The sequence below is a fragment of the Cibotium barometz genome, chromosome 15 (genome assembly GCF_041138505.1).
Source record: "Cibotium barometz isolate CiBa-2024 chromosome 15, ASM4113850v1, whole genome shotgun sequence".
NCBI classification, from domain to species: domain Eukaryota; kingdom Viridiplantae; phylum Streptophyta; class Polypodiopsida; order Cyatheales; family Cibotiaceae; genus Cibotium; species Cibotium barometz.
Window position 1 is genome coordinate 27,714,759 of NC_141060.1, and position 18,120 is coordinate 27,732,878.

An 18,120-nucleotide genomic window follows, 5' to 3' on the forward strand; every position below is an offset into this window, starting at 1 on the left:
ATGGCTGCGTGGGAATAGGCAATGGCTGAAGCAAGCTTGGTGCCTTTTGCCTATCAAATTTGACTTTTTGACAGGTGATACATGCACGTACATTATGTCCTTCCGCATACCTGGCCAAAAAGAAATACCGCTCAATCATGTGCGTAGTAGGCATTATGCCTCTATGACCAGCATATGGAGGAGCATGGCACTTATCCAAAACCATTTGCCTCATGTCAGACACCACACATAGGCAATTATCTTTCATGAGATAACCCTCTTTGATCACATATGAGGCATGTGCATGACCAGCCATCAAATCAGCCCAAATAGTGGCAAAATCAGTATCCGTATGATACAAATCACGCATAGTAGACAAGTCCCCATGAGAGGCAACCGAGATAGCTGCTACATACGGCTTTCGTGACAATGCATCGATCGCTACATTTTTCTTTCCCGGGGTGTGCAAGATCTGAAAATGAAACATAGAGAGGAAATTGGCCATCCTCATATGCTTCTCTGACAACTTAGTTTGAGTAAGAAAATACCTCAAACTCTGGTGATCTGTGTTCACAGTGAAATCAGCCCCAAGAAGGTAATGTTTCCATATAGTAAGTGCATGAATTACAGCCAAGAGCTCTTTCTCATAAATGCCAAGAGATAGCTCTGCATCATGCAATCTACGACTCTCATAAGCCACGGCATGTCCCTCTTGATTAAGGACAGTTCCTATGCAATTTCCAGATGCATCACATTCCACACAAAAAGGCTTTTGCAAATCCGGAATGATCAACACTGGACCATGAGTAGTTGCATCTTTCAATTTGAGGAATGCATCTCTCTCTATATTAGTCCATTTGAACACGGCCTTCCTCTTTGTCAAATCATGTAAAGGAGAAGCAATCCATGCAAAGTGCGGAATGAACGTGCGGTAGTAAGAGCATAATCCAAGAAAACTACGGATCTCATGCATCGAACTCAATTCGGGCCAATTCTGAATTGCATCAATCTTTGCAGGATTCATCCGCACCCCATCTTTACACACAATATGCCCAAGATAATGTATCTCTGACAAGAAGAACTCACTCTTCTTTGCATTTATGAAGAGTTTATGCTTATGGAGCTCTTCAAAAACAATGGCCAAATGGCCGGGTTGAGGGGGGGTGAAAGTGATGTTACACCTCTTTCTTTCCATCCATGCATCATGTTTTGGGGTGAATGTAGCCGGGGGCATTTGTAAGACCAAAAGGCATAACAAGACACTCATAAAGCCCAAATGCTGTCCTGAAAGCAGTTTTGTGTACATCCTCAGGCACTACACGCACTTGATGATATCCACTCTTGAGATAAATTTGGCTAAAGCATGCCGATCCATCCAACTTGGGATGTCGTCTATGCGTGGAATCGGAAACCGATTCTTGATGGTAAGCTTATTCAAAGCTCTATAATCCACACACATACGAAAAGATCCATCCTTCTTTTGAACCAAGAGGACGGGTGAACAATATGGGGAAGAGCTTGGCTGAAGCAAATCCTTCTCAAGAAGCTCATTCACTTGCTGCATGATCTCCTCTTTTTGGGATGCACTTACACGATAGGCTGGCCTATTAGGTGGTGAGCTACCCGGCACAAGATCAATGCGATGATCTTCCGATCGTACAGGTGGTAACTCATTTGGTAACTCATCAACAAAACACTCATTGTGCTCTTGCAAAAATTTTAGTCTATCATTACTAAGAGTGTTTACATGTACATTATTTTCCTCAACATGATCTCGTACAAAAATCAAGTACGCAAAAACACTCTTTTTCATTACTTTCTTAATTTGTACATGAGATACAAGGGGAATGGTATCACTGTCTTCACCAGCATCAATTACATGCTCTCGGCCTTTATGCATGAAGGTGATCCTGTTGGTCTTGTAAGCCTTGTATGGATCAATACGTGTATGCCAAGGCTTTCCAAGCAACACATCACAGCCATTCAAAGGCGCCACAAGAAATTCTCATGATCCACATAGCCTTGAATGTGTATGCGCAACTGTCCTCCAGTTCAATACCCAAAGCAGCTGCCATCTGAGTGGATATGAAATTTTCCGATGCACAATCATCAAACATGAACAAAGCGGGCTGATCTTTGAGGTGTCCCCAAGCTTTACATACAACCCTATCTTTGCTATCATGTGAAGTGTTGCCTTGTACATCCGGAACCATATGCACATTAGGCTTTGATGCATTTGCATTATCACGCTTTTTCTTGTTTGGGCATGCCTTTGCAATATGCTCGGTGCTACCACAAGTAAAGCATTTCCCCTCACTCATATATTGCTTTTTCTGCTCCGGAGTGAGACCATAGTCTCTCAGTTTGAAGGGACGCGTCTTGGTAGTGATATTTTGAGCCTTTGGACCATTTTTATCTTGGTTTTGGTCCTTTTTAGGTGGCTATCCATTATTTGCAGGTTTTGGACAGCCCTCTCTTTGCCTTGAAATGAGGGTTTAGCCTTATTGGATCGACTCAATTTGAGTTCCAATTGCTCGATGGCGGTGGCGGCTGCGATTAATTGGTGTAAGGTATGACCAGGATACATTTGTAGTCCCGCTTTGTACACGGGTTGCAATCCCGATTGAAACCTTCTCTTCCTTTTCGCCTCGGTGACATGCATAAATGGAGATACCTCCAAGAGCACTTTCCAAAAATTTTGTACATATGCATTTACCGATTCCCCCTCATTTTGCTTTACCCAATCCCACTTCATTGTTATCTCATTCAATGCATTGGGAGGCAAGAATTGAGCATAGAACCTCTCCTTGAACTCTTCCCATGATCTAACAGGATTCGGTGAGAGCTTCTCCGTGAGCCACCAATGGGCAGCAGTGCCTTTCATGAACATGCTTACATGCCGGATCATGGATTTCGGAGTGAAATCTCATCACTGAAAGCAATATCAAACTGGGCAATAAAAGCAGGTGCCTTTGATGCATCATATTCTCCCTGATATGTGTCAAACTTCACAGATTTGTCTCCGGCTTTGAAGCGAGACTTTGATGCATGTGTGTGCATCTCAACATGTTTTTCCTCATGTTTGTCCATTGGGACAGCCCCTGTGACTGGCATCATTTTTGGACCAAAAGGTGATGCATAAGGCATAGATACATGTGCCTTGTAAGCATAAGGCATGGCTGACCCCTCAACATGCATTGATACATTTTCAGCCATAATGTCTCCCTCACGAGCACACTCGAAGGCATGAGTGGCATGAGAGATACGCGGAATAACTGCACCAACAGAAAATTGCAGCCCATGTTGCATGTGTTGTGCATGCATATTTTCAGCCGGCAATGGCATTTGACTTACATTTTGACCACTGCCATAAACATTGTATCCTTCACGGGCTACATAAGGTATTCCTGCATGGCGTGAAGTCACTGATTGTTCCTCTCCCATAGCATGGAGATTCATCCTCTTAGACATAAGTTCTTGTTCGGGCACTTGTGGGGATTCCAAGACATGTGGGATGGTTGCCTTTTCTGCATAGGCATCCTCGGTGTACGAGCTAAGTATGCACGTGCTGCATCTCTCGGTTGCATGTGCAACTCTTGAGCAATCATTGCCATTGCATGATCCATATAAGATTCAGCTTTCTTGGCCTTCAAACGGTCATGTACCAATGGATCCTCGCGACGGTAGAGATTCAATTCTTCTTCTTGTGCATGGAGAAGAGCTTGCATACGAGTAAGTTCAACCCTCAAGACTATGGACTCTTCTTCTTGCATCTTCTTTTTGCCACGGGACGGCTGTCCCACATATTCATGTTCCTTATTGTGCACCACATGAGTTTGCTCATCCTGTAAAGCATTGGAAGTATGCATTTCATTGTCCCTGCCTCTTGTGTTAGCATCTCCAACATTCATTGTATGGCTGCCCATAATGTTCTAAGTGTAGAGATAGCTAGTGTTCACGGTGATCGTCTCTCACGATAGAAGTGAAAGAGAACCGTATGCTCTGATACCAATGTAACTTGGTTGAACACAATGCTAATCAATACACTTAAATACACTAAGATTTGATGGACACTTGCTCAAAATATAAGAAGTAAATTGTTGAATTGACAAGAGCCGGATTGGCCGACCCCTCTCTCAAATAAAGTATATTGATCTTGGGAGAATCAAGTACATAGTGTCATGGGCATTTCTGGCCAGATTTCCATACCAATGCATATGAATACAGTATTGCAAACAAGTGGTTGTCAATGTAGACTTGCAACCCACACTACCCTTTCAAGTGCCCATGTTCCCTACCATCTGCTCTCTATTGTTCCACCAACACATGGTAGCAACAATCTGCAAGAGAGCACGTAGGACAAGAGAACACTACACAGGGTATGTGATCTTGTAATCTGATTCCTCCCTCCTGCTACTTGCTCCCATATTTAAGCATAAAAGCTTACCAATAGCAAGTAGAGTCGATGACAGCGGAAGTCTTGGCGATGGAAGTCCTTGGAGTGTTGAGATCTTTGATTTGTCGTCTTTCTTTATGCGTCAAAAGTCTTCAAGAGGATGAAGGGAACCTTGGGAAAGCTTCCCCTATGGTTCAACTTGAGAAAGGAGAGCTGAAATTAGGGTTTTCAGCAAAAAGACCAGAAATTACAGCAATAAAGAGAGCTGATTTGCTGAAGTTCAGTCATTGGGAGTGTGTAGGAGAGTGATTAGCATTTGGAAACACTCTTGGAAGCTTGGAAAACACCCTAGCAAGTTGGGTATGGCTATGGAGAGCTTGGAAATGGAGAGAAATGGTGGAAAAACAGAGTTTTCAGCCTCCAAAAATCTTCATGAAGAGAAAACACGAATTTTCTCTTAATAAGTAAGTGAATTGGGGTCCAATCAGGTGAAGGAACATTAGGAGATGCCCATTTATGAGTAAAAGGGGAGGATCAGGTCCTGGACATTGAGTCTTGTCCGTCTCGGGACTTCAGTGAGTGTGAACTTGGAAGCGGTCATAATTTATAAGTGACTTTTGGGCGCCCAAACTTTAATGAAGTGGGAACACACTCACTTATAAATATTGGCTAAGTCCTAAGGGTTATTTGAGCCTAGATTGGGTAATACTTACCACCTGTTCACATGCCACACAACCATGTCAGCAGATAGTTTCACACACACGGTTCATGGACGGGCGTCCCCTAGCCCGGAACTACACATAGGTCATGTAGGCATGAAAACAGCATGCAATTTCATTTGCAGGCAAGCACATAAAGATGCTATGCAATGCAACATTGGTATAGACAATCCCTGTTCATGAGACTATACCAAAATAGACGTGCTCCAGGCAAGTACACGAGGTACCAGACCCAATGGAACACCAATCCACCAAGCATTTCTGGGCATGTATACGGAGGCACAAGTCCCAACGGAAAGCCAAGTCTACAGTATCACATGAGTGGCATCAATCCCCGGCATAAACAACTACCATGGACACCAGTCCAATGTACATACATGATAAGAAAGCACGGGTAGACCAATTGGGTGGCCAAGTGGTGACAGAGAAGATCCTGTTATACTTGTTTGTAAGGGTATAGATCAGAGATGTTTGCTTCAAGATATCCCCGAATTACGATACATACTTTCTCCCTGGGTATGGACACCACCAAGGAGATTATTGCTAGTATCACGGCATGGCATATCTGGAAGACCAGATGCTCAGAGATTCAGGTTTATGAAACTTAGTGTATTAGTAACCTTCTGAGAAGGAGACTACTTTAGAATCAAAGTAAGCTCTTAAAGGAGATGTGGTTGCGAATATCTCGGCTCTTTTCCCAGCTGAGTAGCCACACTGCAGATCTATTTTTGTGAAAACTTCTTCTATCCTGATCAATAAAGCTTTGATCCAATGCGGCAGGTTGTTGAAGGGCTGTGTGGAATGGTCAAGGGGATGAGCGTTGAATGGAGGGAAGGCCAGCAAGGAGGAGAAACAAGCACCTAGAGGGAAAACGGGTGGGATCTGAAAAAACAGGTGAGAGAAGGCGGCAAGGAGGAATCTGGTGGGAGGAGAGAGGTGCACAGGAGCGGGAGATTGCTTCATTCTGCTGACAAGTGCTAGGAGTTTTGCAAGTCTAGATTTACATTTTAAAGAAAAATAACGAAAACTGAATGCATGTTTGGTCTTGTTCGCCAAAAAAGGTTTGCAGAACTCAACCGGCTTGATGTGGGGGAGAAATCTGAGCAGTTAAGATCTCTTAGTTGGCTGACAGCCTTGATTGCTAGCTTCACATTTACATCACCTGTGGAATTCAGCTATGGCTCCGCTCATATTCCAACTGTGAGTTTCTAACAGAGACACCAGTTTCTTCAAACAAAGAGCATAATATGATGTTTCTGTCACAAACCGTTGATGATTTGCAAGCTTTTTATGGTATTATGTCGCTACTTAATTGCTTCTTTCTGGAGATGCAGGCTCGGTTGACAGCTTATGCAATTTTTGCTGCATTGGTAGTAAGCTCCCTTTCTTTCCCATGGGCTTATGCACTTGGTGCTTCTGGTTGTAACGTTTACCCAGCATCTTGTACACATAAGAACAGGAAAAAGTCTAAAATGTACTTGGTATTATTTGGCCCGTCTTTGTAAAGAATAGGCGCAAGCAAAATTTTTTTTTTTGGCTTAGAGACTCTTTGTTAAAAAATATATAAAATAATTTACCTGTTTAGAGACTGCTTCAGATATTTGCAAATACTAAGAAAATTATGTTTAGTAGTTTGCATCACAGATAGATGCCCCACATGATGGTGCGGGGCCTATGAGACCAAAGATTCCTTGGAAATGGCAGTTTGGAATTGTAATGGAACTCTTTGGTCTGACATGGGGGGTTTAACGAGACATACACAGATAGGGATGTTGTCTTTTATATAGAAACTCACCAGTGTGCGGCTCAGAGGGGGTGGCATGCCTATTTAAGCACCATATGTGGCAGATGCTCAAAGTGGTAAGACGGGATGAGGAAGCACACGGTTTATATGGTTGCGACTCACCAGGTCCTGGCATGAGAGTTATACATATTGCAGTATGCTACTTCCCACCAAAAAACTCGAGGTTTGCAATAAGTGAGACGGAAAGTGGGGAGTTCCCATATGCACCTCTATTTGTTGACATTGCAGAGTTCTCCCAGCAAGGGATATACTCTTACTATGCTCGGAGAACATGTAGGCAAGTGCAAATGTATGATTTCCATGATGATGCCATCAGATTGTCAGAGATTGATTTGGCTGAAATGGGATTATAGAGGAGCAACATAGATGAAGGGGCTGTCATAGCTTATGGTAGGCACTTACTGGAGATGGGGGGGATGGATGAACTGGTTATATACAATGGGATGACAAGACGGCCACAGTCAGACAGCCTTACATCCTTCCCACATGCACGGGGGACTAGCACAGTGGACTACCTAATGGGGTTTCCTGCTTTCATACCACAGATCCTGAATTCCACCATCCTACCCCCACCCATTTTGGCCAACCATGCATATCTCTCATTTACAGTCTCTTGCCCCGTTTTGACTCACACACCTACACCTTCCGCCACCACCTATACCCTCATCCTCTTTCGCCCATGAGCTTGATCATGTATACGAGGACCATTTATCCCACTGAATCCCCACCCTAGATGTTGTTAGCAATCATCTCCTGTCTGTACCATATTACTTAGTAGGGAGTGAGGGCCTCTGTTGTGGGTGTGCCCGCTCGGTTAGTAGTCTCCATTTTTCCCATTTTTTCTGTCCTTTCCCAGTTTTGCACCACGTGGGGGGTGTTCTTTTATGTTGTTGGCTGTAGTAGTACTGGCCGACCAGGTGTGGTCCACATTTTTGTGCTGGCCGACTGGATTTTCCCAGTCGTGGGCACCTTTTGTGGGCTGTCGGCCTGTTTTCCACTGGCCGACCTGCTGCCCAAGGTGGTATATATAGCACCTTGTCCCCCCACACTTCATTGTATCATTGTGTATATAGCAGAGTTTATACGGCTTCTCTCTCTCTCTCCACTTCTGCGTTTTCTTTCTCACAGCAGTTGTCTCATTTCCGTTGTGCATTCCGACATGGTATTAGAGCCCTAGGTGGCTTGAAACTTGGAGACAGTGAGAGCTTGAGGGTTTGCTGTTTTTTGGTGTTGATTGGAGAATTTTTGGGCTGTTCGGGACTTGGAGAAACAGGTAGAAGGTGGCCATCATTGCTGGACAACCAACTTGCATAGTGTTTGCAACCTCTTCTTCATTTTTTTCCCACCCACCCTCCCTTCACAAGACCTTGTGAACCCTTGAGATGGCAGATTTGCTTCAGATGACTGAGAAGCATGTGAAGATCCCCACCCTCCCGACATTCTTGGTGGACCGACAGTTGGACGGTACCAATTATGGCATCTAGAAGGTAATGATGGAGTCTGTCCTAGAGGCTTATGATTAGGCTGATTTCATTGTGGTTGGAGTTCCACGGCCAGAGTTGGAGGAGGGTGAGCTTTTACCTTCTACTAGGAAAGAGCGGGAGGCTCAGGCACAGTTGTGGAATCATGTAAATGCGTGTTTGTGTTCTTTCATCTTTCTTAATTGCACACCCCAAGTGATCAATCACATCAAACACATGACGCTAGCCCGAGGGATTTGGCGGCACTTGGCTTCTTTGTATAATAGGGTATCACCCATGAAGCGGATTTCCTTGGAAGTGCAGATGTGAGTGATGAATCCTGCAAAGTCTTCAACGATGCGGGAGCACATCAGCAAACTCCAGGCTCTTCAGCAGGAGGTTCTTCAGGCTGGGAAGGAGATATCTTCAGAGGATATGGCCATCACTTTGCTGTCTCATCTCACCTCTTAGTATTCAGCTTTCTATTCTTCTTTGATCACCACTGGGAGGCTCAGCACCATCACATGGGAGGAGCTTGTGCCGATGGTTTTGGATCAGGAAGAGCGGTTCACAAACCCTCCATAGGGTGGAGGCTCTAACTGGCCAACAGTCGAAAGGCCGCAACAACAACAAGGGCAAAGGGAAGTCTTCTGAGTAGGATCTTGACTCGGATCGTGATGCCTTGAAGGCAGAGCGGACTTGTAACCATTGTGGCAAGAAGGGTCACTATTGGAGGAAATGTCCTCAACGGAGCACCGAGGAAGGTGCAGATTCCTCAGTTTTAACCGTGAAGACTCTAGCTTTTGTGCACTTGGAGATTATGGACTTCGGAGTTTCATCTTCTTCGAGCAGGGAGGCGGTTGGACTCACCGTTGGGGATACTCGGGAGTGGATTCTAGACAGTGGTGCTTCCAGGCAAATGACTCCTTCCTGAGAGTTGTTACAGGATCTTCGCAGGCAAACACGTCACATCCTTATTGGTATGCATCCACTATCCCGATCCTTAGTGAGGGCAGGTTGGAGATCGTTCCCGATGGCAGAGGGGGTAAGCATTCCTCCTAGGTTCTTTATGTCCCATCTCTTGGTTTTCATCTTTTGTTAGTGCATGAGGTTTGCAAGATTGGCATATGGATGGAGTTTGATAAGCATTTTGTTGCTCTTTGGGACAAAGCAATAGGCCAGGTTATTTGGGAAGGCGGAGTGGAGAATGGGATTTATAGACTCTTAGCAGTCTCTCTTACAGGTCCTCAGCTAGGTGATTTGTGGCAGTTTCGTCATGGCCACTTGAATGTGGATATGTTGCGGCAGGCTTTCCGGGATTAGATAGTGGATGGCTTGCCAGATGTTGGCAGCAGGCAGGGAAATTCTAGTTCTTGCGTTCGTCAGTCAGAGGAGCTTTTACAGGTGACCTATGCTTTGATGTCTCGTATCATTTGAGACAAAGAGCCCACTTCTGTTAAGGAAGCTCTTTCCCAAGAGACTTGGAGGAAAGCCATGTAAGTGGAACTTGAAGCCATAGAGAAGAATAACGCTTGGGAATTGGTTCTAAGGCCGTCAAAATGGTCAGTCATTGGTGTCGAGTGGGTCTACAAGACCAAGTAGACGTCTGATGGGTCGATGGACAAGCACAAGGCCAGACTTGTGGCTAAGGGCTATGCTCAACGGCTTGGCATCGACTATGAGGACACCTTTGCACTGACAGTGAGGATGACCATGATTCAGAGAGTTCTTGCCCTTGCCTCTTCTTAGCGTGCCCGGTGTATCAGATGGATGTAAAATCTGCGTTCCTTAATGGTGACTTGCAAGAGGAGGTATATGTTGAGCAACCTCCAGGCTTTGAGGTTCCGGGATCAAAGGTTATGGTTTATAGGTTGCAGAAGGCCTTGTATGGTCTTAAGTAGGCTCCTAGGGCTTGGAATCAAAAGATTGATTCTTCCTTTCTTAGAAAGGGTTTCCAGAGATCAATTGTAGATCCGAACTTGTATCTCTTTCGGGAACGCGGTATGGTCACCTTGATTATCCTTTATGTGGATGATCTTATTCTCACTGGCGGTCATGTGGAGCACATAGTTGTGATGAAGGCTGCCTTGTCAAAGGAGTTTGAGATAACGGATTTTGGCTTACTCCATTTCTTTTTGGGATTGGAGATTTGGCAGACCCTTATGAGCGGAGCACTTTGCACATGGACGCCATGTTTTAGCTCCCATTCTTGCAAGCTTATTTTATATAGCAATATGTGAAGGCTTCCCCCCTTTTTGGATCACCAACACATTGTTCTTATTCATAAAGCGGGGGACCCCACGGATCCCAATAGCTACATAATTATTATGATCGGTCATATTATGGCCAAGATCTATGGGGTGTTGCTTGAGGACATAATCAACTCAGTGGAAGAGTATATGGGTCACAAGGAAGTTGGTCAGGCAGGCTTCAGGCGATATTTCTCGACATTGGACCATATATTCACTCTATGGAGGAAGCACAATCATGATGGAAGCATGTGTATTGTTGCTTTGTCGATTTCCGCAAAGTCCCTCAATCTTGGCTCATTGGACGCTTGCAAGAGCTCCAGCTACCACATGATGTGATTTGGGTTGTGATGTCAATATATGAGGTAGTAACGGGCTGAGTGTGTGCACTTGCTTACCCTACAGGCTTATTGACATATGGATGAAGCATATGGGCCGATGTATAGGTTCTATACGGCTATGGTTGAACCATATGGCTATTTAGTAGGTTCACAGGTGTATGGATCATCCATATTGGATAAAGGACACGTTTATGGTTGTATGTGGATAATCCGGCATCTCCCACGGGGAGAGTAAGGCTCTCAAAGCTTGTATATGATATTTTCTACTTAGGTAATAAAATACTCCGCAAGGGGGGGGGGGGGGGGGGGGGGGGGGGGGGGGCGGTATCGGCCCATTCCGGCCTCTATGTGGTGTTATATGTGCAACTTTTATTGTCCGCTTTGTGGATTGCTTAATGGCTGTGATTAAATGTTGAAATGTTTATTTGTGCTCATGGTCAAGCGATGCACACCCACCCCGGGTGAGTTACATTGATATCAAAGCATATGGCTTTCTCTCATTCTTATGTGAGAACAATCTTATTAAGGTGCATACTATGTCCATTGGTAGGATTATACAAGCAGTACCAAGCATAATGGGAAGTGAACATTATGGTTTCTTGGAGTCCATGAGGAGACGTCTATCTTCTATCTTTGTACTATGGAAGCTGCTTCTCAAGCTCAAAGCAAGCTATAATGGAGTTCTATTTGTCTCATGGCTTCATGATGTTTTCGGCAAAGAAGAAGAGCTAAGTATTCTTTGAGGTTACAAAGCTATTACTTTTTGATTCTTCATGGTTTATGTGTGGTATGTAAAAGACATTAAGAAGTGAAACGCAAGAATGGAAGCCTGCCGTATATAAAAGACATTAAGAAGTGAAACCCAAGAAATGGAAGCGGACTGTTTTGTCTCACCCATTTATTTGGGATATGATTTTGATATTGGTATTATGGAGACTTATTTAGTCTCGCCCATTTATTTGGGACATGGATCACTATCTCCCCATACAGAGGCCACAAGATTCATTGTTCATCTCACCATACATGTGGATTCATGTTGGGATTGTGAGCTCATGTTTTGCATGTTTGAAACTGTTTTCGCATGACTTGTATTTTTGTGTTTGCCTGCTTGACGTGTTACTTACTGAGCGGGGACGCCTGCCATCCAGTGAGTCGTGAAGTTTGCTCTGTCTTCTGACGAGTTTTGTTGCATGTGAACAGGTGGTAAGTATATTGCACATGTTGGTTTGATATCTTATTTCTAACCTTTTGTTTTATAAGGTTGTATGTTCACATACACTTAAAAGTGGGCACCCACTTTGGGCACCCACTTAGGGGCCAAGGTGGGGAGCCACCACACTTGACTTGTGTGTGTGTGGGGGTGGGTGCATGGTCACCTACCCACACCACCATAGAGCTGGCCGCCCACATGCAAACATGGGGAGCCAGCCAACTCTAGTCGTGCAACTCCCTCTCCAACCTTTAAAAAAAGAGAGCCACCACCTCCATCGTAGAAATCCCGGCGTTCATCTCCTTGGTTTTTCAGGGTGCGCCAACCTCATCCCCGCAGCTGAAGGCGGCGCCCTTTGTCCAGCAGGCTGACGGCTGCCTGTGCACTTCATCTATAGCAGCTGTGTGATCAACTTCGCAGGGCTGTCTTCTCTGCTCTACAGGCGACCATACAGGTTGCGCATGTCCATTGCAGGCATCCCCTCTTCTTTCAGCAGCCAGGCGGCTGTGGCTGTGCGCCTCCAGACAGGCAGCCAAACAGGCTGCGCTGCCTACCTCAGCAGGCGGTTGTGCGCCTGTTCCCCAGACAGCAGCGCTCTGCCCTCAGGCGGCTGCACTACAGATAGCTTCGCAGCCTACCACAGCAGCCGGGTGTGTGTCCATCACCAGCAGGCTGTGTGTGTTCTTCTCCAACAAGCTGTGCTCTGCAGCCACCACTAGCAGGCTGCGCTCCAGCTCCAGCAGGTGGCTGTTGACTGTGCGCTTCATCCCTTTTGCTGGCGGCTTCTCTTCAAAGTGGCGGCTACTACTCTTCTTCCTTCTCCACAAGGTGGTGGCTGTGACCTGCACAGCGGGTGGTAGTTTCTCCATTACAGGCGGGTGTGCCTCCTTTTCATAGGCGGCATCTCCTTTCTTCAGGAGGTTATACTTTTTCCCAAAACAACTACTCCACTCGACTTGCTGCTGCGCCCTGGTGCTCCTCTCAAGTAACTGCACACAGATACCTTGGGTATTAGTCTTCCATCTGCCATCCACAAGTAAGTGAATTTTCAGATTTAAGTAGAGTACTTTGTGATAAATCTGATAAGGGATTCTCTCCACGGCAACACCCGTTCGGTGCCGGGTAGTCCAAGCTCTTGGAGAACCACGGTCCAAAGGTGCTGAGATCGGGAGAGCCAGGCGTTAGTACGAGAGCGCCTGTTTGTGCGTGGTCTTGGAACACCAGTGGGGCGCTCTCCGCGGAGTCCAGTGAAGGCACTGGACCGTAGAGACTGGACCACGCTAGTGGTCGTTCTACTTCGAACATCTACTTCGAGCCTTTTGTTTGGTACTGTATTCATTTGTACATGGACATCATCTGGTTCTTTGAACCCATGGAGCATTGTATTTGTTAAATACTCCCAATAAATATATCATATATTGAGGGGGGGTCGGCCCGTTCCGGCCCCAGTGCTGGTGTCCATCTATTTCATTCCATTTCATTTCAATTTCAAGTTGTTATTAAGTTGTCCATTTCGAATTGTGATATTAAGTTGTGCTATTACGCGTGTGGGTGTCCAACGGAGTCTTTCCCACTTGACGGGATCGGTTTCACGTTGCCTTTGGGATTGCCCGAAGGCTTAGCAGGTTTGGCAGAAGATTCTTTGCATCTTCACTATGGACTGGGCTCCCCCCCACACACTTACTTGGAGAGGGGCGACTAGGAAGCTGGGATGCAGAGGCTGGTAGATGGAGGAGGCTGGAGACGAGGGCGGTAGGCGCGAGCCCAAGGGGCGGTCAGGTGGAGAGGTGGCGGGCACGATGGAGAGCAACAAGGGTAAAGGTTGGTGGCGCTGAGACTACGCAGGGAGGGGGGGTGACAAGGTGATGGCAGATCCAACCGACCAGCATATGGGTTTGCCTATATAAGCAATATTCAGTCTTTGCATCAATCATCTAACATATTCTACAAGAGCCACGGTTCAAGGGCATAGACAGCCAAGAAGAGCCAAGGGCAAGGTGGAAGGTGAAGATCAAGGGTCATCTTCAGCCATCTCAGCTAAGTGAAGGTCTCCGAGTCAATCAGTCCTGGTTATTTACAGCCAGCAGTTTGTCATTCTACTCATTCAATAAAGCAAATACACCATGCGTGGTGGGGGTATTTGTTGGGACCCAACACTGTGTATTGTCTCTCTTCTCTCTCTGCATTCTTTTTCTCATTACATTGTGCTATACATCATCAAGAACGAAAATGGCTGAAAGTTATTTATCAAAGTATAATCCGTCTGTAAGCTTCTGCATGTTACAGTGGTATCAGAGCTTTGCCTTTTGGTGAAGAAATTCAGCAAAGAAATTAAAAAAAAGAAGAAAAATCACTTGTGTGATTTGTTTATAGACGTTGGAAGCACTCCCCATTCCTGTGTCTCCTGTCCTTCAAAGGAAGGTTGGTTTTCAGCCTCTAGAACACGACCGCAAACGTCACCCACACACAGTGGATGGTTTGTTTTACGACAAGGAAGAACCTTGACCACTCCCATTATGGCAACCTCCGATGAGGAGAGAGAACAACAGGTCTAAAAAGAGACTGTCACTTCTACAACAACGGCATTAGGCAACATTGCTCTCATTGGGGACCAAATGCAATTGATGTTCCACAATTTAATGAATCTCATGAAGCAATACGAAGATCAATTGCTTGAGGAGAAAGTTATGGTCCAGGCCCTAGAAAAGTGATTACCTCTTCTAGCCTCTTCTTCCCCCATTCCTTCTTACCCTCTCTCGCCAACCTCTTCTTCCCCTATTCCTCTTTCCCTCCTCTTGCCAGTTCTCACCCAAATCCCTACCCCAACTTCTATCTCAACGAACTCCACTGAGGGGTTAACACAACAGGGTCTGTTCTCCACTTATAAGAGACCTTAGCCTAAGAGTCTAAATTTTCAGAACTTTCTGGATTATGGTCCAATTAAGGTTCCTATGGGCCAATAGGATTAATCCAAGTGTTGGGATAAGATGAATCCAAAGAATAAAAGAAAATATCCAAAAATGAGTAAATGCTCACAACGATGAAGAGTTGACTGAGTATAAGGTTTATTAGTTAAAAATTAAGAGATATTACTAAAAAAATGAGATATTTTGGAGAAATGATGAATTTTTGACACCTTGGTAAGGAGGGGGAGACTCTTGAGGTAGGTGCCTAATTCACACATGTGGATGAGTTTTTAATTAAAAAAATTGTGATATTTTTATCTTTCCTCTCTCTTGGATCAAACCAAATAAAAAAGGGAGTCAAACTGGTCCAAATCTTGTCCAAATTCAGCCAAACTGAAGCTGAAAAATTCTAGAACTTAGTTGGACTCAGTTAGTGGCCTCCCTCACCTATAAATAGACCCTTATTCTTTTGTATTCTCATCTGTGAACTATACCATGCCAGTATTACATTAAAATACTCATATTTTCTATTATCTCTTAAAAATCCTCTACTTTTGGAGAGATTGGAGCTTCTCTCTCTCTTTAACAATCCTTGGAGTTTTCTTCTCAAGATACTAAATCAATTGATTAGTTGGGAGCTTCCTTCTAAGATAAAGAAGCAAGCTAAATCAAGAGGTAAGAAGTAATTTCATGGTTTTCATTAATATTCTCAAAAGATTTCACTTCTAAACCCCTCTCAAGCTTGAGAAGTTTCAAATTAATTGTTTTCAATGCAAATCAAGCTTTCTATAAGAATTCTAATGATTAATCATAAAAAAGTTAATCTTTATGCTTAATTAGAATGCTTTTTAAGTATATATATCTCTCTCTCTCTCCAAAAGAATAGTCATTCTTATGACTAATTCTTAAGCAAATGAATGCTTCTCATTGATAAGTTCTTAATTCAAAATCAATCCCTAAGCTTGTTAAGCTAGAGGTTAAGAAAATGGTTTTTTATGTTTTTATACAAATAAAATTATGGTAAACTTATGATTTAATTTCATAAATTGGGTTTAAGTCTAAGGATAGTTATTCTATCATAATTGTATTACAAAGTCTTATTCTTTCTAAAAATATTAAAAATTATCAGTAATAGCAGCGAAGCTATAGCAAAATTTTTAGAAATTAATACATAACTCATTTTTATGCATAATATGAAAAGAGGACTTTCTACCATATTCTAGGATTGAATATCCTATGCTAAAAGAAAAATTTTCATCAAATTCATGCGAAACTAATTTTTAGTATTTATGAATAAATAATTAAATTAAGAAAAGAGAAATTTTTGGTATTTTTATTCTTATGCAAAAAGAGAAATTCCTATGATAATGGAGATCCATGTAATTAAATGAAAAAAGAGAAATTTTGGTATATCAAAGTAATGAATATTTAATTTAAAGATATATTTTAGATAAATTTATTTTATGTATGAGAAAATTTAAATGATAAAAGAGGAATTCTTATGACATTTGAAATTTAATCATTTAAATGGTAAAAGTAAAATTCTTGGTATATTTGAATTAATGGATAATTTTATTTGAATTTAAAGATAAATTTTAGATAAATTTATTTTATATATGAGAAAATTTAAATGATAAAAGAGAAATTTTCATGACATTTGAAATTCAAGCATTTAAATGGTAAAAGTGAAATTCTTAATATATTTGAAATAATGGATGTTTTTATTAAAGAAAAGAAGAATTTTAGATAAATTTATTTTATGATAAAAGAAGAATTTCCATGACATTTAGAATTCAATCAATTAAATACAAAAAGAAAAATTTTCATGATATTTGAGATTCAATAAATTAAATAGAAAAAGATGAATTTTTAGTATAATTCAAATTATGAGTATTTATCAAAAGTGAAATTTTGAGCATTATTGGGAAATATGGGTAGAATTGATTTTTGTAAATCCCCATTAATCTTTTACTGAAAAAAAGAATATTGAATATATTTCACTTGAGAAATTTGAGAAAGAATATGAAAATATCCATCGAGAAAAAGTATCTTTAACTAGGCCAAGCAGTTGACAGAAATTTAGAAAAAGTCTCATCGGTATCGAAAGTAGAAAATGTTACTAAATGTGAATACGATGTGAATAAGATGAGAATACGATGTGAATGTAATGTGATAGGATGTGAGTGGATGTAAGTGATGTAAATGGATGTGGATGTGGACATGGATGTGAAGAGATGTGGATGGGATGTGATGTGATGTAAATGGATGTGGATGTAGATGTGAAGAGATGTGGATGGGATGTGATGTGATATAAATGGATGTGGATGTGATGAGATGTGGAATGGATGGGATGTGATGTGATGTAAATGGATGTGGATGTGGATGTGAAGAGATGTGATGTGATGTGAATCGAGATAGATGTGAATGGATGTGAATGTGATGTGATGTAAATAGATGTGATGTGAATGGATGTGATGTGATGTAAATGGATGTGATGTGAATGGATGTGATGTAAATGGATGTGACGTGATGTGATGTGAATCGGGATAGATGTGAATGAATGAAATGTGATGTGATGTGAATCGGGATAGATGTGAATGGATGTGAATTTGATATGATGTGAATGGATGTGATGTGAATCAATGAATGAGATGTGATGTGATGTGAATCGGGATAGATGTGAATGGATATGAATGTGATGTGATGTGAATGGATGTGATGTGAAATGGATGTGATGTGAATCGGGATAGATGTGAATGAATGTGATGTGATATGATGTGAATCGGGATAGATGTGAATGAATGTGATGTGATGTGATGTGATGTGATGTTAATCAGGATAGATGTGAATGGATGAGATGCAATGTGAATGGATGTGATGTGATGTGATATGGATATGGGTTGATATGAATGGATGAGATGTGATGAGGATAGATGTAATGAGATGTAATATAATGTGATTAGATGAGAATGGATAAAGGACGATGGGAATACAGATGATTGGATGTGGATTAAGCAATGTGAATTGATGTAGAAGAATGTGGAATAACGAGAAAT

At 42.7% G+C, this 18,120-nt stretch overlaps 1 protein-coding gene across 4 annotated transcripts in view; it reads left to right on the top strand.

Annotated features, from left to right (window-relative positions):
• LOC147631126 (uncharacterized) overlaps positions 1-18,120 on the top strand; it is a 68,003-nt gene that overhangs the window by 31,775 nt on the left and 18,108 nt on the right. For 3 of the 4 annotated variants that reach the window (XM_086809470.1, XM_086809469.1, XM_086809467.1), the window contains exons 3-4: positions 6,156-6,294; positions 6,429-6,467. In XM_086809470.1, coding sequence (XP_086665596.1) covers positions 6,156-6,294; positions 6,429-6,467 — 178 coding nt within the window. The remainder of the gene's footprint in view (positions 1-6,155; positions 6,295-6,428; positions 6,468-18,120) is intronic. The other variant, XM_086809468.1, reaches the window with a different exon arrangement.